Source organism: Drosophila mauritiana, chromosome 3L (assembly GCF_004382145.1).
Source record: "Drosophila mauritiana strain mau12 chromosome 3L, ASM438214v1, whole genome shotgun sequence".
Taxonomy (NCBI): domain Eukaryota; kingdom Metazoa; phylum Arthropoda; class Insecta; order Diptera; family Drosophilidae; genus Drosophila; species Drosophila mauritiana.
Window position 1 is genome coordinate 16,118,624 of NC_046669.1, and position 23,599 is coordinate 16,142,222.

The 23,599-nt window shown below is 39.5% G+C and overlaps 2 protein-coding genes across 6 annotated transcripts in view; both read right to left on the reverse strand.

The window, feature by feature from the left end:
* LOC117140286 (adenylate cyclase type 6) overlaps positions 1 to 15,241 on the reverse strand; it is a 37,469-nt gene extending 22,228 nt beyond the window's left edge. For 2 of the 5 annotated variants that reach the window (XR_004459410.1, XM_033303122.1), the window contains exons 1-2: positions 2,425 to 2,616; positions 1,684 to 1,965 (exon numbers count right to left, since the gene is read on the reverse strand). Coding sequence is in view for 4 of the 5 variants with exons in the window: in XM_033303122.1 (XP_033159013.1) it covers positions 1,684 to 1,965; positions 2,425 to 2,616 (474 nt within the window). In the remaining variant the exon portion in view is untranslated. Of the gene's footprint in view, positions 1 to 1,683; positions 1,966 to 2,424; positions 2,640 to 11,047; positions 11,243 to 11,511; positions 11,540 to 15,013 lie in introns of those variants that run through there. The other 3 variants (XM_033303120.1, XM_033303119.1, XM_033303121.1) reach the window with 3 other exon arrangements.
* A 1,175-nt stretch (positions 15,242 to 16,416) lies between these two features.
* Positions 16,417 to 17,493, reverse strand: LOC117140317. Its single transcript, XM_033303165.1, has 2 exons — positions 17,411 to 17,493; positions 16,417 to 17,142 (listed from the first exon to the last, which is right to left on the reverse strand). Exons 1-2 carry the CDS (start codon positions 17,411 to 17,413, stop codon positions 16,510 to 16,512), a joined length of 636 nt encoding a protein of 211 aa, XP_033159056.1. The 5' UTR covers positions 17,414 to 17,493; the 3' UTR covers positions 16,417 to 16,509.
* Between the last annotated feature and the right edge of the window lie 6,106 nt (positions 17,494 to 23,599).

The following is a 23,599-nucleotide window of genomic DNA, read 5'->3' on the forward strand; positions in this document are numbered from 1 at the left end:
GAAATTATTGCCATAATTTGCCAACGTTTATATATGTATGTATTCAGTACCTAATAATAATAAACACTCAGCAAATACGCTCGCATTCCTTTCTTCGCATTAAAAATTCATTTGGCCTCTGAAAGTATGCTACGATTTTTTGTGCGGTCCGCAAACAATTCAACTAAACGTTTTGCCCACTCACTCTCTCTCTCACACACACACATACACCAGGACTGCCGCACGCACATAGCACTACAGGCTGAATGGTACCGTTTTGTGGCCAAAAATACATTCTTCAAAATTCCGTAATAATAAGTTTTGATTACGCCATTATGTTAGTATAAGATTAGTCTTTAGTATTGCGTACCAGAAATTTAAAAAAAATCACGCACGGTTAAGATATCAGCTGTTTAAAACAGCTGTTTAGAGTGCCGTGCGCACAATCTCTTGTTTACAAACAAATTATGGGGCTTTAAAATTAATTAATTTATTATTTACAAATAAACAATGAAACCTATTTATCAAACAAGTCATAATGGGATCGAAACTAATACAATTTGAGTACTAACCGTACTTGGTCCCGTACTTTCTCAGTTTTGATATTATTAATTTTGGTCACAAAAGGGTATCATTTAGCCTATAGTGCATAGTGGCAAGTGTGTTTGGATCCCCGCGGCGTTTTTAAGCAAATTGCCGCCCATTTGAATGCCAGAAATGCTTTTTTGTAGCTTCTCTCACTTTTTTCCTTTTCAATTTGCTAAACTTTGTCAATTGACTCTTGACAGCGAACGCAAATAGAAATACTCACACACACACACATAGACGTGTGCAGCTGTTAAGTGGCCCCCTGTGCATGTCAGCTTAGCCATGCAAGTGTGTGGGTGTGTGGGTATCCGCCTGCAAGTGTGTGGGTAAGTTCACAGACATGGCTTGTTAGTTGGCATTAAAACTCGTTTGTGCAAAGTAACAAATCTAAAAATATATATCACTAAAAGTTATAGAAAAGATACTTTCAGTTCGCTCTTATTGAAAAATAAACATTGTAAATCATAAAGCATAAACTGAACTACCTATTAATGGCATAAAACTAACTTCTCATTGTATTTAAATAAACCTAAAGTTTTTAGAAAGTATAAGGAACATAATATAATAATAGAACAGGAAGAAGATTATAGCTTTCAACCAACAATATAATAAATAAATTTGATTTTATACGTTTTGTTTGACTAATAAAATCAACTTTAAACTTAAAACCCCAGGGAAGCTCGAATTAATGAAACACAAAATGAAATTAAAACAAACGTGTGCGCTGGAAAAGTTTGAAGAGTTTTCAATTAGCCGCAGGACATCGGCCCCAAGCCAAATTTCAACATCGATTGCGATGGCACAATAAATTTTAGTTGAAGCAAAATGTTGTGACATGCAGTCGTTTTGCTCGTTGCCAGATTGTTTGACTTTAAATTAATTTCCCAAGGCGACTGTTTCGTCCCTTCTCAATGCCCATGCCCATTAGCAAACTCAGGCCTCGATGAAATTGTATTTAAATTTAGCTCGGCCCAGCTTATTTGCGGCACAATCGAATTAAATATTTAAGTCCCACAACAGGTGGAAGGAAGATGGGCTGCGGAGATGAAGCCTGCCATCGACGTTGTGTCCATTAGGCGGGCAAATTAATTGATTCCAGCATCCCCTCGAACTCACCGCAATCAAACTGCTGCTAACCACGGCCTTGCCTCCCTTGGCACTCGTATTGAAATGTTCGATCACCTCCCAGTTGGACTTCTTGGGCGTCGACGGCTGGGTCTGCGTCTGCGGCGAGCCCGCTCCGGAGGAGGTGCCCCTGCCATCCTGGCCAGGCACATGCAGCTCCATGGACGCCTGGTGGCTGCCACTTCCTCCTACTCCTCCTCCTCCTCCTCCTCCTCCGCTCCCCGCCTGACGCAGCGAGGCCGAGCGGCTGAAGAACTTTCTGTGTTTGCTCTCCTGCATGGAAATATGTAAAATGGTCAGAACATCAATGAAAATAGAAAGTAATATCGAGAGTGGGCTTGAAAAATAGCAGCAAATAACAGGAAAATATTTAAACCACAACGTTCAGTCAACAAATGTTAATATTAAAAACGATTTACCAATAAAAGTGAATAATACTATTCGTAAAATTTGATGATTATTTCTGCCAATCGAGTTAAAAAGTAAAAATGCATGTTACAAATACAAATACAAATTGTTTAAAAAGGTATAAACGTTGATAGATATTATTATAACATTCGTCGATTTAAATTCGTTGCATTTAAAATATTTGTTGTACTATTTATTTAATTTATAATCTGACTTGAGTAGAGTATACTATTTCCTTAAGAGCATTGGCAAAGGTCTTTCCTTTTCCCCAAGGAACTGTTACGCAATGATATTGCGATTGAATGTTCGACACAATTAGCTCACCTCCTTGCTGCTGGCCAGGCTGGAAGTACCGGATCCGCCAGGACCTCCGGCTGCTCCTCCATGCCGCATTCCCCGGAGGGAGAGCCGCTTGGACCACTCCCGCTTCTGGCTCTCCGACGACAGCGAGCGAAAGATGTGGGTGGCACCACCGCCCACTCCGCCACCAGATCCGGCTCCTGGCCCACCGCTCATCTGGGTGCTTCGATCCACTTGCGCTGCAACGAAGGGAGTGGGAGAACAAAATTGATTTTCATTTTACATGCTAAAAGAGGCAGTGCGCTAATTTCTAAACAAATTGCCAATTTTTGCGCTCGACAGCGACAGAAAATGGCATTAAAACAATAAATTCGATTTTGCACAGGCGAAAAGCAGGCAAGGCAGACCCCAAAACAAAGCAACTCAAACAGAGACTGCCGCCCCGCAAAAAAAGCATCGCAAACTGACGCCGCCAATAAATATATCGTATCTCTACTTTTCGGATTCCCCCAGCGCCCACTTTCCCCCAATAAATACGAATATATATATATATATATATATATATATATATATATATATATATATATATATATATGGGCTTATAAGGCCTTTTTTGGTTTTTGTTTTTGGGCGCCGGCCCACTTAAGTCTCACGAAATGCTCGCCAGACACGCAAGGTCCTATCAAAACAGAAGTCGCGAAAGAGACGGGGCGACTCGCACAGAAAGAGACACATACAACGAGTACAACTTCAGATTGTTTGTTAAATTTTCGAAAGAAAGAAGAAATTTATCTGCGATCAAGCCAGCTTTTAATACCCTTTTAAAGTCGTAAAGTTGCGGAGATTATCTGAGAAATACTGCAGATGAGCTGCGAGAATGAAAGCAGAGATTATCTTACATTTATGATAGTGATAAAATACCAGAGATCTATCACTATGCGAACAATCTCTAACTTTAAAGCTTATTATGAACACGTTAAGTAGCCAAAGCCCGCTAAATAGTCAAACTGCCCGATTTCATTAGCATTGTAGGCCAAACTGTGCCACAGACAACAGCAAAACAAAAGCGGGGTGAAAACCCCGGGCGGGAAAGCGGAAATAAAAGGAAAGCTAGCAGTTGGGCGGCGAAGGAAAACTTCCATTGTGGAAAGTCTTAAAGCCAGGCGCAGGTCGTTCGCCGGTTTCTTGGCTCTTCATCGTCTCGTCTTCATCAGCGCCGCATTTCGCCTTTTGTCGGCTTTTGCTTTTAGCCAGAGGCGGCGTTGAAAACTTGGCCAGCACGGCAGAGGGGGCGTGTCAGGCCGGAAAAAAGTGGTGGGGGGGCGGAGGGGTAGAAGGCCGAGCACAAGTGCCTGGCCAACGGCATAAATATGTCAAAAACACAACGCTCCGCGTGCTATAAACAAATTGTTTTGCTGTTGCCAAAAAATATATGAAATATTTCAGCAAAAAACGTAGTGGAATATTAAAAAAAATGCGATGCCAAAGAGTTTCCACAAAAGTACGAACCTATCGAGTAACACAACAAAACAATACCCGAAATTCACTTAAGAAATTCTTAGGAAATTCTTATAAATAAGCTCGCACAATTTGCCATTCAGTATTCTGTGTTTTCCATTTAGTTCAACATTTTTGCCACCCGCTAAGTGGAAAATGCTGGACGGCGAAAACCACGGAGAACATCATATAAACTATAAGTAATATTTCTAAATTCTGCCTCGAATAACATTGGTATTTTTCCAAATTGTGCAATTCAACACGTAATTCTAGATCTTTTGCAATGTTTCGACATGGATATGAAAATAAGTGCTAATTAAAATGAGAAGTGGAAAATCAAATTCTATATGGCTGATAGAATGGTCTACAAAGCGAGCTCCAATTAGAAGTTTTCCAAATAGTGAAATTATTCGAGTCAACTTCTGAAAGTTGACACAACTTTTAAAAAATCCGAAGTTTCGTCAACTTTCCACTCGTATGCAAAATAGGCAACGGAAAAGAAAACTCAGCTTTGGGAAAAGCGATGGGGAAATCCCCGGAGACGTTACCCTGCCAATTGAAAAGTCTCCTTGGTGAAAGCTCATAAATGTCGTCATCGTCTGTCATTCGACACTTATGGCTGCCTTCAGGAATCATTCATCCAATGGCTTAAGTCTTAAGCTATTTTGCATTTTCCAACGAACCACTTGGACTTTTCCAAATCGAAGGAGACGTTGCCAGAGAGCAGGATACAATCGGAATTAATTGGCTTGAACTGTTCGCTCCTTTGCGGATAATAGGCAACAGCTGAGAGCGCAATCAATCAAAATTAATAATTTCGGGATGCTAATCAGGCGATTAATCACAGGCACTCGCAGAAATGTCCTGCCATTCTGCACAGTTTGCAAATCAGCATTGTAATATTTCTGTTGATATATCAACTTATATATTAGTTATTCAAAGGCAGCAATAAAAAGATTCATAACTTATTCTAAGCAACTATTTTGTATATATTTTATTTGAGCTATCACCAATACTCTCTCATCCATTTTAACTCACCTATGTCTTGTTTGCATTCCTAATAAAACTGGAGCTGTGAAAACTCCCAATAAATCAATGTCATACCCCCGAAATCCTGTGCTCCTGAAATATTTGCACACCTCGCCAGGTAAATGGCATGCAAACAGTTCCAACTGGAAATAATGGTTATATTCGATTCAATTCGATTCGATTCTATCGACGCCCCACACCGATGGCAATTCATTATGTTAATGGCGCTAATGGTCTGGCAAATATTGTGCCAGCAACAAAAACACACGATAAACTTTTGTGTCAGCTAAATCGAGCCAAAGAAAAATTAATAAAAACAAAACACATTTGATAAGCGAAGCAAATTAATGAGAACAGTACTTTTTCAAGCCCACACCTCCTGCAAAAAACACGACATGTGTAAATGGAGAAAAAAATAGGAGTACTGTATAACTCGCTTGGAGGAGAGCAGTCCTGACTTTGAAATACCTTTTACATCATATTTGAATTTATTTAAAAACATTTTACTTAAATTTATACAAAATCCTGAAACGATTTCTTTTAGCAATGTATAAATTCTTGTAATATTTATAAGAAAAGGAGGAAAATCACTAAAATATTTATTTATATATATTTATATTTCTAATTAATATTTCTAATTTATCAACAATTATTTTATATAGAATATGATTGCTATATGTCTGATATGCACATTTACTACCAATAAAATATTATTGCTGATAAATGAAAAAAAAATCACAAGATTCCCGAAAATACTGAATATATAAGCAGGTCAAAAAGAGATAGAATGAGAGTGCGTGGAAGCGTTGCCTGCCATCTCTTTTACGCCTCCTCATGCATATTCATTCATTAACCGGGCAACCGAACAGCTGCTGGCATTTGGCACACCCCCTGAACCATCCACCTCACCCACATTCGCCACCTTTTAGACATCCCCCAGCTGCATTTCCCCCCACCCACTCCCCAATTAACCACCCGTGTTTTGGCCTCTAGGTAAGTTCTCTCTAAATATAGTTAGTGGAGCCAGCACTCACGCACTAACACACGTGCGACCAACACTTACCCACTTACTCAGAAACACACGCCGCAAATGCACTGAGAGAAATTCTGTGGGAAAATGCAAGTCTAGCGAGAAATACCTTTATTTTACAATAATCTTAAGTTTTAAATTAAGCAAATTTATTTAGTCCTTTTCTTTTGTATTGAATAACTTTAAGCTTATTTAATTTATTATTACAAGTCTTTAGCTTTCTAAAATTTGATTAAATTTGCATTAAAATTCAGCTTTTGTCTTCAAAATGCATTTTGCTCTTTTTTTTTGCAGTGCAGTATATACATATATATTTTTAGACCCCGATAAATGTTTATGCTGCCATGTGCTGCCCGCTGTTTGTTGTTGTTACTGATTTTTTGGTTATGCTGCTTTTTTGTTTACGCATCGTCATCTTTGGGCGTTTTGTATAATGTTTGCATTTCATTTAACGCGCTGAGGTGTTTTCGGTAGGAAATTTGCATTGCCAAACGAATTCATTAGCCGAACCGAAAGGTGGGACATACATATGTATCTATGTACATAGAATACCAACGCGTATACCATCGGAGATGAAAAGTCAAATATTATTCAAGTGAAGGAATTTCCTAACTTGAATTAAATATATATCAAGACTAGTATATAGATTAAATTTAATAATTATTAAATAAGTTAACAGTTTGCTTGCATTGGGAAATATTACTTCATAGCTTATACACTTATTACATTTTTAAAGCTTTATTTGGTTTTTATCTGGCAAATACCAAAATGTTTCTGCTTTATGGGCCTATTTAATGTTCTATACCATCAATTTCGTTTCATCTGAAATTAATCAGCCAAGCATTTATTTGGATTTCTCCAAAAATGCTGCCCAAGGTCTATCATCCCATCAATTAAAAATGTTGTGGGGAGCAAGCGAATAGGAGGGGCATTTTTTCACATAAGCCAAAAACTTCAATGTGTGCGCTCGAAATAGACGGTCTAAAATAACATTCATAATTAATACAGCTAGTGGTGAAGCCACAGAATCGAGCATAAATTTGTTTGGTTTATAAATTCGATAAAACAAAACCCCAAGCCAAAAACCGAAACCCAAAAACCAAAGCTGAAGCCGAGGGAAAAGCCAAATGCCAGACAGAACCCACATATTTGTTGAATGAGTTGTGGCCAGAATATGCAAGAAATATTGAGGGCAATAAAACCGGTCAAGAGCATCGTAATAAAACTCGAACAAGAAGGCATTGGACGAGGGCCAAAAAAAAGGCGGCAGGCAGGAGGGTCGGAAAATCGGAAAATGGGAAAGTTCACTGCCAATAGCCAGCAGCTGGCTAAGCGGAAAATGATTTCCAGCAGCTAAATGGGTAAACAAGATGGCAAAATGACTTACTAATTTGTGACATGATCCAAGTTAACCAAACCAAGCGAATGAATGCGACATCCTACCTGAGCCCAGATGCTATCTCCCTTCCACATCCGCCCTCTCGCTTCCTCCGCCGTTTTGTCTCAGCTTTATAGCTTTAGTCCTTTCATTGTTGATGATGTGCATTGAGCAGTGAAGAGAAGTATCAATAAGAAGGGCAGTGATCGACCAGGAGTTACCCAGTGTGTGGAAAGTAATTGAAAAGCTCAAGATTTGTATAATCGAAACAAGATACATTTACCATAGATTTGTATCTTATGGAAGCAATCTGATACTTCTTATGCTATCATTTGTAAAATGAATAACTTGTTAAGTTATTATGTCATATTTACATAGTTAATAGTTATAGTTAATGCACACTTATGATTTAAAAATATTATTGTAGTTGTGTAGTAGCTGTTCTTGCTTTTAACCTAAAAATTGTTTTTCAAGCAACTAATTGGATTGGTGGAAATTTTTAAAACAATTGGCGGGATTTACCTGAGCCGTTTCCAAAGCCCAAAATAGAACCAATATAGTGGAGGCACCACTCCCACATTTTCCTGATCACTGGGTACATCGGCAACAAAGCAAAACAGTTTCCCTGCCCCGATTTTCCATCCTTCCTAGCCGTTTTCTGTTTTGCCGTGTTTTGTTCGTCCGCTTTTCTTTTGCCCCCCTTTTTCCCTGCCCTGCCCTTCCGCCTGCCGTTTGCTTTGTTTATTTTAAGTCCATTATCCGTTATCCTTTATGCGTTGCGCCCAGAGCCATGTGCTCATGTGGCCCAGAGCTCACAGATCCCGGCCAACTCTTGGCCCGGTGACTTTAGCCCTCTGCCATGCGGATGAGGCCTTAGTCACCCAGTCACCATCCTTTTGCATACTAAGCGGCGGTTTCACCAAAGGACGCCTCCCCCCTGATGTCCTGCCCCGCCGGTTTATTGTCGGTGTACCGCCTGCAATTTCATTAAAGATATGCAGCCAGCAGGCTACGGCCTTTCCTCCGGTCATCCGGCACATGGAACATTCCGAGGACCTCCGAGTCACTGGGCAATGTCAAGTGGCGATTTGGCAGGCCGCCAGGACACGGAAACCTTCGCCTTCGATTGAAGGACTCACCGGTGCATTAAATTGAAAGGTGTCTATGAAAGCTATTTATTCGATTATAGACAATTAGGTAAATGGTGGCCATATTTGCCAAAACAATTTATGGTTTGGAAATATATACATTCTCATTGGAAATCATTGTCATGAATGTTGTGTTTATTATTTATTAAATAGGAAATGAACAAATGAACATCTGACTTTCACGCTTTCGAATAATTTATTCTAGGCAGCTTAAGCAATATTCCGACGAATTCATTTTTGGCATTCTAAATAAGTGCACTAGGTTTTGAATAGAGTCGAAAAATTTGCGAATCGGATTCCATTCGATTGCATTTCAATGCTCTCGAATGGTGCATAAATCACGAAGTTTATGATTGTTTATATGGCCGACATAAGAACACATTCTAGCGTATCTGGCTGCATTTGTTGTGTTTACCTATATCGAAAATATTGTATGCATTTTCATGAACAATTGCTGAGTAAACAGAAAATCGTGTTCGTTTCGATGCTCTCTTTCATTTTGTTTAATTTGGCAACCGGAAAAGCAGCAGCGAAACAATTTTTATGGAGTTACGTGGTGAGTTTGAAAGCGGAAAGGGGGAATCTGTCTATGATTTTTGGGAATTTGACAAGCAAAAATGCCTACTCATGGCGAAAGACACGTAATTGAGTTGAACTTGAATTTTGTATTCTAGTAATTGAGTTGAACTCGAAGTCTGTGTTTTTGTATTTTTGTATCTCAGCAACTAAATGTGGCAAGTTCAAGGACACTCACAGCTTTCATCTCGTGTGTCAAAGGATGGCCGGTGAATTAAAGCGGAAAGCAGATGGTCCACACTCTCGGATTAGAAAAAAAAAAAGGAACGAAAAGGAAACATATTGAACTGAGAACTCAGATCGAATGGATGCGGATCGGAGATTGGGGATTCGGGTATTTGGGGACTTCGCCTTGAAGTTTCTATCGAATTCGTGCGTGGACTACAAACAAAAGAGGATTTTCTTTGTACTAATCAGACAGATTGCGAGGGCAAGGGGTGCAATGGTCCAAGGGTCGTGGGTCAGTAGACAAGGGCCAGAAAAATAATTCCATGAATAAATTAACACGCTCAGCAGCTGATTGGATTTGGCTTTTAAAGGATTCAGATATATGCCCTATGCCAGACGAATATTCAATGACTAATTAGAAATGGCCAACTCGACTACAGCTTCAGATATGTAATACATTTATCGAGATACAAGGCAGGAAATACTCTACATAGGTTGCACAAAAACTATATAATAATATATTTATGCAGTTTTCATAATTTGAATTCTGGTATAAACTAAATGGTTTTTATGTTTCAATCTTGCTTTAAACTTAATTTGTTTAATGTTTGAAATGACACATATTTTTAAAACACTTCAAGAAACTGTATTGACATATTGGCCAACGGAAATCTAATGAATTTACCATTGAGTATATGTGCTCAAAGCTTCGGACTAATGACATTCAGGCTAATTAGAAATATGTTCACACAAATTGGGCATTGATTAGACGGAATTATATTCGATATGGAATTAAGTGGCAGACCGGTTAGAGCAAACCTGATGCCAAAGAAAATAGTTGAAATGCTATCTACAATATTAAGGCACTTTCGCAACTTTCTGAGCTACTTTTAAGTGCTCGGTCCAAAAGGAATTTTAATTTGCGTTGTGCCATCGATTTCCTAAAACGTTTTCACATCACACCCACTTCAATTATAAATTCTTTGTAATCCACAAAGTTTTCTCTGCTTTGCCAGATAACTGAGACACCCGAGGAAAAACTTCTGAGGCCATCTTCGTCCGCCCAGGACATTTAGTTGCTCAAAGTTTAAGCAGCACTTGGCCCACCTGCCGGCCAAAAGGCATATCTAAAGTCAGATGAGCCAGCATAAATCCTTGCTAAGACCAAGACGAGCCTACGAGATAAGAGATCACATAGTACACGGGCCACCGGAAGTCTGGGGGGTCACCGGAAGTGCGGAAGTGCGCAACTTTACCTCTGACGGGGCACATAAACTTTTGTGTTTAACTAATTGCTGGCTCACACCGACACACACGACACACCCAGGTGGAAAGCACATGCAATTTTCATCTCTGACACTAAACCGCTCTACCTGCCTGTGGTTGGGGTGCAAATTTACTATCTCATTACGTATACTTAATAATTTACAAAAATATTCATATTACGCATACGCCCCCCGTACAACGGAAATGGAAATAAACCAATGGCAGCGTTGCACTAGGAACCGCACGAAGCGGAAGTAAAGAGAGGGGTTGGCAGGGTCTACTAAAATTAACCAGAGCTGAAGTTGAGTTGGGAGAGAGCTTTGCTGGTTTAGTGTTCTGCTGGTTGGGGGAAAAAGCCATCTCTTTGCTATGGAACATGACCGTATGTGTGACGTTCAACATACTTAAATAATTAAGCGCTTAGAGTGGCAGGCGGCTTATGAATGAACTGAATCACAAAAGACACCGCCGGCCCACCGGTCGGCTACTTAATGTCTTGGTTTTATTAAAAGCAGAGCAAATCAGAATTTATTTCCTGCAATTTCGCATACATACCTTACAGGACGAAAAGTTTCCCTCCGACTTTTGCTGGCTCCGCCTGCTGATAATAACGCTGATGTTGATTAGGCTGATGATAATTTATTTGAGTATTTCGTATGCATTAAAGAACAACATCTAAAGATTTTTCACATTTTCTTTTCGTTTGTTTGGTTTTCCTTGCTCCGCCTTGTTTCGCTGCCAACTTTTGAACTTTAAAATGTGCGCATTTTTTTAACGTCGTATTGGTTGCATTCCAAATGAAATGCCCGTTTAAGAGAAAAATATTTGAAATAATTATTGCGAATTTAATTTTCCTTTTCCCTCGCTTTCAACTGCACGCGACTTTTGTTTTTGTTCATTTTTCGCCGAGGAAAAAGAGTCTTGACAAAATGAACTGTGCAAAAACTTTCTGGTTTTTCCACACATGCGGCGAAAAAAAAGGGAAATTCAATTTTAACTGATTTTTTAAAGACTCCTACTGATTGTCGTTGTTTCTGATATTCTGCGATGGTTGACAGTTCGTTTTTTATGTTTTTTGATGCGGCCAAAAAGGGACTTTAAAGGCTGTAAACAGAATACCAGATTAAGAAAAATAGAGAATGCTAAGAATTCTGCGTGGAATTTGTTTAATATTTATTTTATCAAAAATATTTCTTTAGTTTTGGTCTAACGATAAGTTGAAATTAAAGAGCTTAATAACTTTTATCTGCTTGCACTACAAGTTTTATAAGAAAATGCCAGCAAATAATACACCCACCACTTAAATATACACAAGTCGTGCATCTTATGAACATTTTATAATGGGAAATTTATCTTGGCCCAATTAGATCTCTTTAGTATTTCTGAAATAATACGCGTGGGATTTTCGGAGTGTTTCCAGGAACAGATAAAATATGCATTTAATTTCGACATACAGCAAATAATCACATGTGCATACGAAGAATATGTTTATCCAGCTCAAAATCATGTGTTATGCCAATCATAATTTTAAGTGATCAACAAATTTGTGTCTAACATCCAAAAGCAATTAGTATTAGATAATGCTTAAAATTCGGCTCATTCCTTACGCATTTGCAATCAAAGTGGTAAAGCAATCGGAGAAGTCGAACTTCAAATTGCCGCGAATCGAGCTAAACAATCAAAATAATTTGTTTACTTTATTACTTTGACCCAGTGGCTCAAAACTGTATGGATTTGGTGGAATAGGGTGTTGAATCGTGTTGAGACTGACACCAAATGGTTGGCAATTTGCATACGAAATAGGTAAATTGGCAAAACAGAAATTGCAGGTGGGAAAAGCGAGCCAACTGACATAGGTGAAATTACATAAAAAAGGCTAGAGTACAAATAACAAATCCGAGCCGACCAGAATGATTGAGTGGCAAAAAGACACGCCATTCAGTCATCAATAGGACATGGCCCGATATCAATCCCTACCTCCAATCCACTGACTCCCCCAGCTCCCCCCATCAACCAAATCCCAATCAGTCGGCGAAAATCAAAGCGAAAATCAGCGCCCGGCAAAAGTCAAATTAGAAAACAGGACGAACAAAAAAAAAAAACGGAAAAACCACGAGAAGTATATTAAGCTATTCGCTAGCAAACCAAAAAACACCCTTCTAAACATTTATAATTTGTATAAAAATAAAATATCTCCTAAAACCTAAATTTAGTTACCATGTTATTAGTTTGAAGATGCAAAAAGAGAATATTAACTGATTAGGTTTTTACTTGACCTAAAAGCATTGTCTTAGCTTTTAATATAACTCCTAATTCTGCAGCATAAGATGCGAAAATACCCTTCTGTTAGGGTAAAAAAAATAGAAATCAGTCATGGACAAATGAAGCGTCAAATTAGAAAATAATGAAAACAGAAATAAACAGCAAATCTATATGAAGTAATAGGAAAATACGTACATACAATGCGGGGAAATCATAACAAAAACAGAGATACTTGAGCCGGAAGCGTGCTCGCTGGCTGGCTGGCGGGGCACAACAATGAATCAAGGATCCCAGGACTCAAGGATGCAGCCCGTGAAGACAGCCAAGCGGCAAAGATAAACCCGCATTGAAATCGCCAAATGAATGGGAATGATGGTGCGGGGGGTGGGCTGGTATTGCGATTGAAATGGGGCGGTGGGGTTATGTTGTGGTTGTGGTGGGCGGTGGGCGGTGGGCGGTAGGTGGGGGGTTCAATGTTGCCATTGTTATTACTGCTGTAATACGCTTTGCGAGGAGATTACAATTTCTGATTACTTTGTTATTAATAAACACAAAAAGCGTGCCAAACACACGGCCACAGGCCGACACACAGAGAATACATGATCGACACTGGATGCTCTTGGCGGCCAATGCAGTAATCGAAATTCATAACAATGGCATATAGTATATTATATTATAGTTGTAGTTACATACAATACAAGTCACCAAAACTTGCTAAATGCCTATTACCTCGTAGCCAAACATTTCTTCATCATCTATACCAACTAAAGAAATACATGGAAATTAAGTAAGAATTCAAGTTTTAAGCTGGAAAATTGCTTACTTCGACAACAACTGTTTTCATAAATTAAACATAAAATGAAAAGTAGGCATACAAAAAATATTATATTATAAGAAAAGAATTTCTATTCTCTAACTTTTAAGTTTCAAAACTTTCACTAACGATTTCCATTACTTGGACTAAGCTTAATGGAATTTAAAATTGAATCATCCCCTTGTGAAGTTTGTGTTTTGGATTCCATTGGAAGCGTATAATCCAGAAAAAGTTACTCCCATAAACTACCTTTCCAATCTATGGAAAACCGTTGACAATGACATTTAGCACCCAACCCACCCACAGTTTTCCCTTTTTACCACCCTAAACCGCCTGTCTGCGTCGCGTTTATTTTATCATTTTTTGCTTTGTTAGGCAAAAACTGTTTATTAATAAACTTTTCTCCGCTGAGGCCCACGGAGGCGAACAACAAATACCAGACAACAACACAGAAACAAGAGAGGCCCTTTGCAGCACTGGAAAAACAAGGGAAAATGCATTTCGTGCGAAAGACAATTGAATGAAGCTGCTAAGCTGTAGTATCAAGTTGCCGATCGGATGGAATTAATGGAATGACAATTGAAAATTACATTTCAAAACTGCCAACTAACTGACTTTACCAACTTCGCACAAAGACGGCTTTAACTGCTTTAACACAGCAAGCTTGTTGCCAAATTAATTGCATTTTAATTGCGAATGTGAGAGCAACGCAAAGAGTTTTGTGATTAAATTAAGTGTGTAAAATGTGTTTTCTTTCGGCCACATTCTTCACAAGCCACTCGGTTTGCAGCTATTTCGGTTATTCAATTTATTTTGCAATTTTAATGCTGCCTTAATTAATATTTAATTTCGATTTATTCGTGTTGTTGCGGCTCCTCGACTTCATCTTTATTCACAGTGGGTATTTCGTTTCGTTTATGGTAATTTTGATTTATGTGTGCAAAAGATTTGTGGCGTCACATTTTCTAGGTTCAGGCTGAATTTTCCATTTTATTTATCTTAAAGATTCTTGTAATACTTGTTATGTTTACAAATTAGTCGGGCATGCTGATTTTATTATTGCGCAATTTAGTTTTGCTGTTTTCATGTTTCTGTTACATTACATCCACTGCGCTCGTTTTTTTAAGTCTATATATTTTTTTTATCCTTAGTTCGTTGCACTTCTTTTTTTGGAAAATCTTTTAAACGTGAAATTTATAAGTTTTTTTAAAAAGAGTTTACAATAAAGTAGTCACGCTTTCACATAACATAAATAAAATATTTTAACATTTTGCTGATAAGTTCGTAAAGTTTAAAGACCACCTTCAATTTAAAGAACTCTGTATTGAAATTCTGTGTTAGCCTGTTTACGATTTCGTTTTAGACTTGTCTCATAAACTCGATAGTACTAACAAGTATCTGAAGTTGTTTTATCCATTATCACTCTTGCTGCACCGCTCCCTCACCTTTCACACACTTTCACTTTCGGCTCCACTGGCCGATTTTCGCATATCGGTTGGCGGAGAGGAGGTGGACTCCTCTATGGGGCATTATCTTGTATCTATGGCCCTTCAAACGCTTTTCACTGTTGCTCGGTCGAATATTTTTATCTCGCTCGCTCGCTCGCACTCACTGTCTTCAGCCGGGCCGCATTTTCCGGTTTTTCCGATTCCGTTCCGTTTGCATTCGGCAACAATAAACCCGCAACTAAGTTGAATTTTCCTCGGCAGACGGCTTATATACGATTTTCCCAGTCGTCGCTTCGTCGAATGTTGAATGGCCAAAGCTTCGGCAGGCTTTTCCCGCATTTTCCGCAAGCTTTTCCCGCCTTCAACAGTCAACGAAACTTCTTTCAATCGGATACTGTTTACAGGTGTTTGTTTTGGCCCCGATTTATTGAGGTTTATGACCACCAAAAAGATACGGAAAATGGAAAGAATGAAAACAAAAATTCGGCAGAGTGCAATGCACTTAAAGCTCTTTGGTTTGGATTTTTTATTTGTTTTTGATATCTCAAGTAAAACAACGAATGTGCCAAGAATCCACAAAATTTCTGACACTTGTTGCTTCCCAATTTTATTTCAACTGCGCGTAAAAGTAGGCAAGCAATTTTTCTGCTTCTCCTGCTGAATTATTCATTGGCAAATTCGACAACGGCTAACCGCCGGAAACATAAAAATCCCATATATATTTAGGCCCAGCACAAACAGGCCGCCAAAACAAGAATAACATTTAAAACTTTTCAAATATTTATACGGCCAATTGGAAATTTGCTGAATTATTGAACTGCCGCAAACTTGTCAGTGGAAAAGGGACGCAGCGGATTTTCCCAGTAACAGGAAAACTTTCCTCAAGATTGGTTAATGAAAATGTATGCCAAGCGGCAACACGTAAAGAAAACAATAAAACCCGGGCACAATCCGCCGCAAATCAATTGGGAGTGGGTGGCCAGGGAGGGAGGTGTGGCAGGCCCAAAGGACTCACGCAGCAAGGACCTAGCAGGACTGCGACAATATCTCACGGAGAAGAGTTCCTTGCGACGTTCCGTGCGCATTGTGAAAACATTTTTCTAATTTCCTGTCATCAATATAAATGAAATGTTCACGGCAGCAATCGAGTTGGTGCGAGGTATGAGTAGGGTTAAATGGGTATATTTGTTAGAGGAATGACATGAAACTCTAAAGCAATTCCACAAAAATGAGCTTAGTGAGTAATTAATATTGTTTATCAATGATTTCTACACATGCTTGTAATAAAAGTAACATTTTACCCATTTTTGGCTAATATGACACTGAGTAGTGGGTACTTTATAGTCGCATCCCCCACCTGATACATTTTCCAATACCGTGTGAAACCAGCAGAGTCGGGAAAGTATTTGTCTATGTATTTTGTAAAATTAAACAACAATTGTCGCACAGAACAGAAACAGAAATTCGTAGTGGAATACAGTAAGTGTTAGGGACTAGAAACGGAGTCGCTTCACGGAGCGATAGTGGTAGCCATCGTCCAGGAGGGCCGAGGAGTCCTCCTCGCCATTGGGCAGCTCCTCCACGACGGCATTGCCGTCCAAGGGAGGCAGATACTCCTTCACGGGCAGCAGTTCCGGAACCACCGATGGAGTGCGATAGTGGTATCCGTCGTCCAGGAGCACTGCGGACTCCACCTCCTTGTCGGGCTCCTCCTCCTCCACGGTTTTCACTTCCACCTCCTCTTGCGGTTCCGTGATTATCTCCGCTTCCTGCGGCTGTTCGGTGGTGATGATAACTGCCTCGGTGGTTGGCTCCGCTGTGGTGGTTTCTTCTGGAATTATTACCTCGGTTGTGGTGGGCACCTCCTGCTCGTGCTCCTCCTCCACCACAGGTGGCAAGTACTCGTTGTTCAGCGGAGGCAGGTAATCACGGGGCGGCTGGAGGACATGGTTCAGGGTGGCGGCATGCTGCTCCACCGGCGGCAAGTAATCGCGACTGGGCACAGGTGGCAGCTCCACTGGAGGCAGGTACTCCAGCGGCAGGTGGCTAACATCACGGCGAACCACTGAGCGACAGCTGGCCAGGCTCACGACGGCCAACAGCAGGCAAATCTCCTTGAATCCTTGCTGGAAATTAAGGAAAAGGCCACATGAACAATATCAACTAATCCACTTTCATTAAGTTGAAAGAAATTATAATTTAAAATAAAATGTGGTGGTGGTTTATACGATTGTATTGAATTGGATTTTTGTATGTTAATATAAATGAAAAGATATTATAATTTAGACTTTGTTTGAGTTCACATAAGTAAAGTTTGTTTCAGAATGTGTATCTTTAATTTCTCCAGCGAGTTTACTGTGTTTTGTTAAATGTTACTTGTGCACTGTGCCTTACCATCTTTGTTGTAACTTAAATGTTTGCTTCACTTGCTCTGCGATCTGGATCTGACCTGCTCAATCGATTGGAGCTGCGGTTGCGTTTTGCTGCTGCTGTTGAAATCGTTTTAAGTATTTATACAAAAAATTAGCAGGCCGGCCGCAAGATGTTCGATGGTCAATCGAACGCAATCGAACCGCATTAACACGTATTTGACGAAACGCCGTTGGCCAAGTTAAGACGTCTTCAGACGTGTTCGACGCTCCCAGCCGGATGTTCGACGTTTTGGGCCCTGACAATGGTCATTGATCGTTAAAGATCTGAAGATTGGCGTTCGGAGATTATTATTATTATTTTTATGTGTTTGCCCATTTGCTCTGCACTATTTGATTGCCGAAGAATCTGTCAATATTATCGTTAGAGATTACCCCAAGACCACACCATTCCATACCTCATTCCCTTCCGCCATTCTACAAATATCATTTTTCCCATATTTATACATTTCTTAATGTTTTCGGGGGAGGGCCTTCGCAGCGTGGTTTCAATGTCGCCCTCGCAAAGGGCCAATGTCAAGTGTTTTGGGCCATTGTAACAATTACACCAACTGCAGGTCGACGATGACGGTGCTGAACATATAGCTGAATATATGTATGTACCTCTTCGATCAGAATTGTGTCGGGGAAGTCACGCGGATTACAGCGGATCGATGTAATTTGTTGCTGCATCATCCAACAGCAATTAACCGACTTATCGCACTTGACCGGTGCTGTAAAATGGAAGTGGGTTCAAAACACCGCGGGCTCTTCAACGTTTTAAGCCAGCTTAAGATGAAATTGAAAACGAAACTCCCATTCGAAATCGAAAACATAGCCAAAATGAAAATGAAACTGAATCGAATCACAAAGGAAATGCATGAATGAAAGCCGCACGAGAATATATATTCAATCAAATGTCATAAACCAATCGAAGCTGCCACAAATCCGTTTTGTCAATCAAAATATTAGTCTACCAATCATCCTAAAAAAGTGCCTTTATAAGGGATCAATAGACCAAAATACCCTATAAATTGTACGATGAAATGAGGTGTTAATAACTATTTAATTCTGACTATAGAGTATTGAATAATTAAGAGTGTGAAAAGTATGCTAATATAGCAAGTAAATAAGAAGATGGGACAAACTTCTAAAAATACTTCACAGTTGGCTAGGAATTAATATTATTCAAGCCAGTAAGAACAATTTTTATATTTGTTTTACTTATACTTTTTATTTACCTCTACCTATTGGTTTTCAAACAACTTGACTGTGGATGCAGTCCACGTAGTGACGAAGCGCACCAGTAGAATGTGAAATGTATACAAGAAGAAATAGAATAAAGCTGTTGTTATTCGATCATAAAAAGTTATATATCAATCGGGATGGAAAAATTGAAAGAAAAATAATAAGCAACACTTACAGCTTTTTCCAAAATTCTGAAGAACTAACCCGCTTTGAGTAATTAATAATAATAATAATAAATTTTATATGTCTTTAAATTATACCGACATTTGGAAAGCCCTGCTAGTTTTTCGGGAAAGCATCTTTAAGCCGTCACTAGATTTACCTATTTAGGAGGTATTTTTTTTATATATATATTTTCGGACTCTAAGAAATATTATTTTGCTAGGTGGGCAGCATTATCATTTTTTGTGCCTCCAGAACACCCAAAAAAAAAAGAGAAGCCTAAGCTTTTTATCTATTCCCCAGTGAGGTGAGCAAACAAAACGTAAAAACACGATGGGTAAAAATGCTTTCAATTTTTTTGGATCCCCCATTACGACCTGGCCGAAATCAGCTACAGTTGCAGTCCGATTTTTCCTGCCAGTTCAATTCAATGTATTTTTTTGGCTGGCTACGCAAATCGAGGATTAGTAAAAATTGAAAAACTTCCCCACAGCGCCCACATACCTAAAAAAATCTAATGGTTTCGCCCCTTCAATTTCACTTCGCCCGCACCAGTTTGCGTAATAGAAAGCAAAATATTGAGTTAGGAATTTCAACTGAGCCACGAGCACACGGTTTAATACCTCCTGGTTCATTTGGAGGCAACTTGAATTAAAATTCACGCAAAAAGTGGTACAAAAAGTTTCGAATACGCAGCTGTAATTCTGGAATGTTTGTTTTAGAAATAGTTCTAGGGGAGTATTCCGGGAAATCGGGCTTTTGTTCAGACAGCTGCCACTTGGGGCATTTCCATGTTTTTGGCCAAAAACACCATCAGCACAAAGTTCCGAATCAAACGAGGTGAACATACATTGAATAAACCTAGAGGGAAAAACTATTCATTTTCGTCTAATAGTCCATTCATTCAGACCCAGTAAATTGAGAAAACTTCCTAAAAAAAAGTATAATGAGAACTTCAATTTAGATTTTATTAAGAAGGAGGTAAGGTATGCAAGAAAAATTTTAATTAATAATGATATAATAAATACATTAAAAACAATCCTGTTGCTCAATGATATGAGGTTTTAAAATAAATTAAATAAGTGCCAATTATATTTATTTACATTTCCATTTAATGGAATCTCACATCTTATTCATTTTCCAATAGCAAATTATATTTACGATGAAAGTTTATGATTGTCCTGCTAAAATGCAAACTAACTCCCCATTTTATTAGTTATTTGTCCCAATTCAGCATATCCTTTCGAATCCCAGTAGATTGCAGCTTCTCCTGGCTCTTTGGTAAGTCAATTGCCCTAACCTCCTTAACTCACCCAAAAAACTCTGATTGATGTTTGCCTTCAGCTGGTGTAAGTGTCATTTGCATGCAAGACTTGCCAACTTCGGAGCACACATTCGCACTATGTATAGTATATGCTCGTAGAAAACTGAACAAAATGTAATCACGCCATGAAATATGCAACAGATGTGCAGCGGAAAAGCTGGAAAGGAGGATTCATGGGTGGGGGCATGGAGAAGGACCATCTGCAAACAGGCAACAAATTAGAGGCAATTCACGTGCCTGTCAACTTAACACATTACGCTCCAATTACGCGCCTTCGTAGGGCGAATGGGAATCGGATGAGGTCCTGGTTCGTCCGGGTTCCTCGAATATCACTTTTCGCATAATAAAATCAGTTGGAGCTGGTTGCCTGTCGTCTTAGCTCTGCCGTTTGGCAGAATCGCAAAGGAGTGGGCTCGACCAATCGGCTTGGGAAATGCAATGCATACTAAGCAGTCAGGGGGGAAAGGACATCACTTGTGCAACAGAGACTGCTGCTCTGGTAACATCGAATCCTGGCCCAGGACAAGCAATTCCTGAAGGTGTAACATAGGGAGAAGACTTTTATGACCCGAGGAAAAATTTAATTACAATTTACAGGTTTGACCTCTGTCAACCCTTTTCATCAGGTAAACACACTAAAAGAAAATACAAAAGTGTTTTTTCTTGGAAACTCTTGATTCGTGCATTTGCATTTTTTTAGAAATTTAAATTACATTTTAAAATATAAAGAATTAAATGAGTAAAGATCTCCTTGCAAAGACAAATTTGTCAAAAAATTTGTGAATTATTTTTTCATGTCATAAGAGTTAACCAAATTGGAATTTAAACAATGAAAGTCTTTAGATTGAAGCACATGGTCCAGAATTGTCTAGATAAATGTGTGTCCTTTGTGTGTCTCCATCCGTTGGCATTGAACTGACCCCGAGCTGAAACTCAATTAATTTTGAAATCCTTTTGGCAAAGTGTTGTGCCAGAGCTCCTTGAACTCCTTTCCCTCCTTTGGTCCTTCGGTTTTATTTATTACATTCCATTCCCGTTTTGCTGTTGATTTGCCTCGATTCTCTGCCGCGTTGGGTCGCATTGTCAAAGCGAATTTAATTGTCTCAATTATGCGCTAAATGTCGCCAGTTTCCAACAGCTTCCAACACAACTCCGACCCAAATCAAGCCAAGGTCAAGCGCGGCAGTATCCTTTTTCATTGGATTCGGCGGTGGGTTGGCTGGTCGGAGAAACCAAAGACAAGGTGGTGACAAGGCAACTTCATTGGAGCAATTTTCACCTCCTTCAGAGGCACCGAAACGAGGCAAGGCGACGACCAAATAATCAAGTGACTTACTAAAAAGTTAACGCAATTTTGTGGCAACTTCAAAAAGTTTCGTCAACCCTTTTGTGGTGGCGCCTTGTCGTGGCCTGAAGGAATTTCGCGGATGCCATCAGCTCCTCCTCCTTCTCCTGCTCCTGCTCCTCCTCTTCCGCCTCCCTTTCCGGTTTGTAGCCCCTTTCCCGTCAATTCTCGCCATCACGCTCAGTTGAATGCACTTTTGTGCCTTCATTACCATGCCGCAAAAAGGACGAAAGTCCTTCAGGCCTAGGGACATTACTCATCCAGAATGAGTTGCTGAAATTGTGTGGGAATCTGCTGACTAATTCAATAAGTATAATTACATATTAATTGTAATTTTATTAATTATAAATGGGAAAATGGGGGCGATGTTCCAAATCAGTTATATTTATAAAATTAATAGAAAACCTAATGGTGTTTTAACATAGATATGCTCGAAAATTAGTATTGAATTGACATGCACTTTTGATTAGTATCACTAGCCGAGACAATTTGCAAGTAGCTGAGTTACGAGTACCTGATTAAAGCTTTCTTACTTGTTTTTATGCTCAACTTTAAACTCTTTTAAATTCCAAGAAGTCCATGAGACCCATTTCCAGGCTGCCAGCTTATCAGAATAGATGACACATGGCGATCCCCAGCGCAAAAATCGCATTAGACGCACTTGCCGGCGTGTAATGCGGCGTATACGTAATTTGCTTTACAGGTAATTAAAAAACAACACACGCCGCACACACCTGACGGAGCGAGCCGAAAATTTTCATAATTTCACACTTAGCTGGGCAGCATTTTCGGTGGAAAAAGCGGATGACATCTAATCAAAAAGCAGGCATCCTGGCCCCTGTATCAATGCAATCTCGCAGATACACACATATATAGAATTGAGCAAAAAAAACATGCAAAGCTTACTTTTTACCACATCATATGGCGAAGCGCCCACGAGCGGGGAAAAGTGGCATGTCAACAGCAAATTCTATTGCGCAAACATAGGAAATTGTACAAATATTGAACGGAAATATCCTGCAGCTTTGGGGCTCCTCTATTGACACGTTGCGTGGCCAGGATGGCTGACTTTTACACTGGAAGTGGACAATTCGAGTGGGTGGGATGGATGTGTGGCATAATGAGTGGCAAGTGGAAAACTTTAATACCCTAGATTGTCAGCCCTTGTCCGCAGGATTTTCACTCCTTTGTTGGGCCGCAATAATGTCCTTGTCGCGTGCGTGTGTGTGTGTATCTGTGCTTTGTCTGTGTATGGTTTAAGTTGCACGTGTGCGTTAACGTCTTTTGCGGTTGACGCTTACAATTTTACGCCGAAACTAATTATATTAACTGGGCTCAAAGTGGCCGCGCGCTCGAACAGAATCAGTTTATGTAATGCATATGAGAGTGGGCACAACATCCTCGTCCTTCGAACATCAACACCACCCACAACAAGCAGCAACAGGGCGAAATTGGTGTGTAATTTCCAATTAAGCTCAATTTACCGTGGTGGCCAAGGCTACAAAGTGCAGAATAGGAATGTGGCAAATTGCTGGAACAAGATAATCGGCAAGAACCATCAACTAACCTGTCCCCAACGCCAGGGACACCTTACATAAATAACAGCTGCGCGATTGGATAACAAGGATACAACGAGGGGCATTGCGCGGGGAAAGCACTTGGGGATTAGTGGCTCGATATCATCCTCTTGGCGAAATTAAGAAAAGTGCTTAAAACAAAACAATCAATCGTATTACTATCTTATTATAGCAATTACTTAATCTTTTAACAAGCAGAAGCTTTCTAACTTTAATGAATATTTCCTTACCTTAAAATTAATTTGTATTGCCTTTCTTTCTATTACTACAAACTGTTTCAAAAATCTTTCTAAATGTGCCCCACTTATTTTTCCATTAATTTCCCTTCACCTGTAAAACTTTGCCATTCAGTATCGTCATTGCCGCTTCAAATGGTGCGTAAGTCGCTGCCGAGCAACAGAAGTCAGAGGTTATGCCAACTAATTAAGTCGACAACACTGATGGCAGCAAATTTAATTGAAACGAATCTGCCGCTTAACAAGCTGCACAAACAAAGGAGCGAACACGAAGGACCTCCTC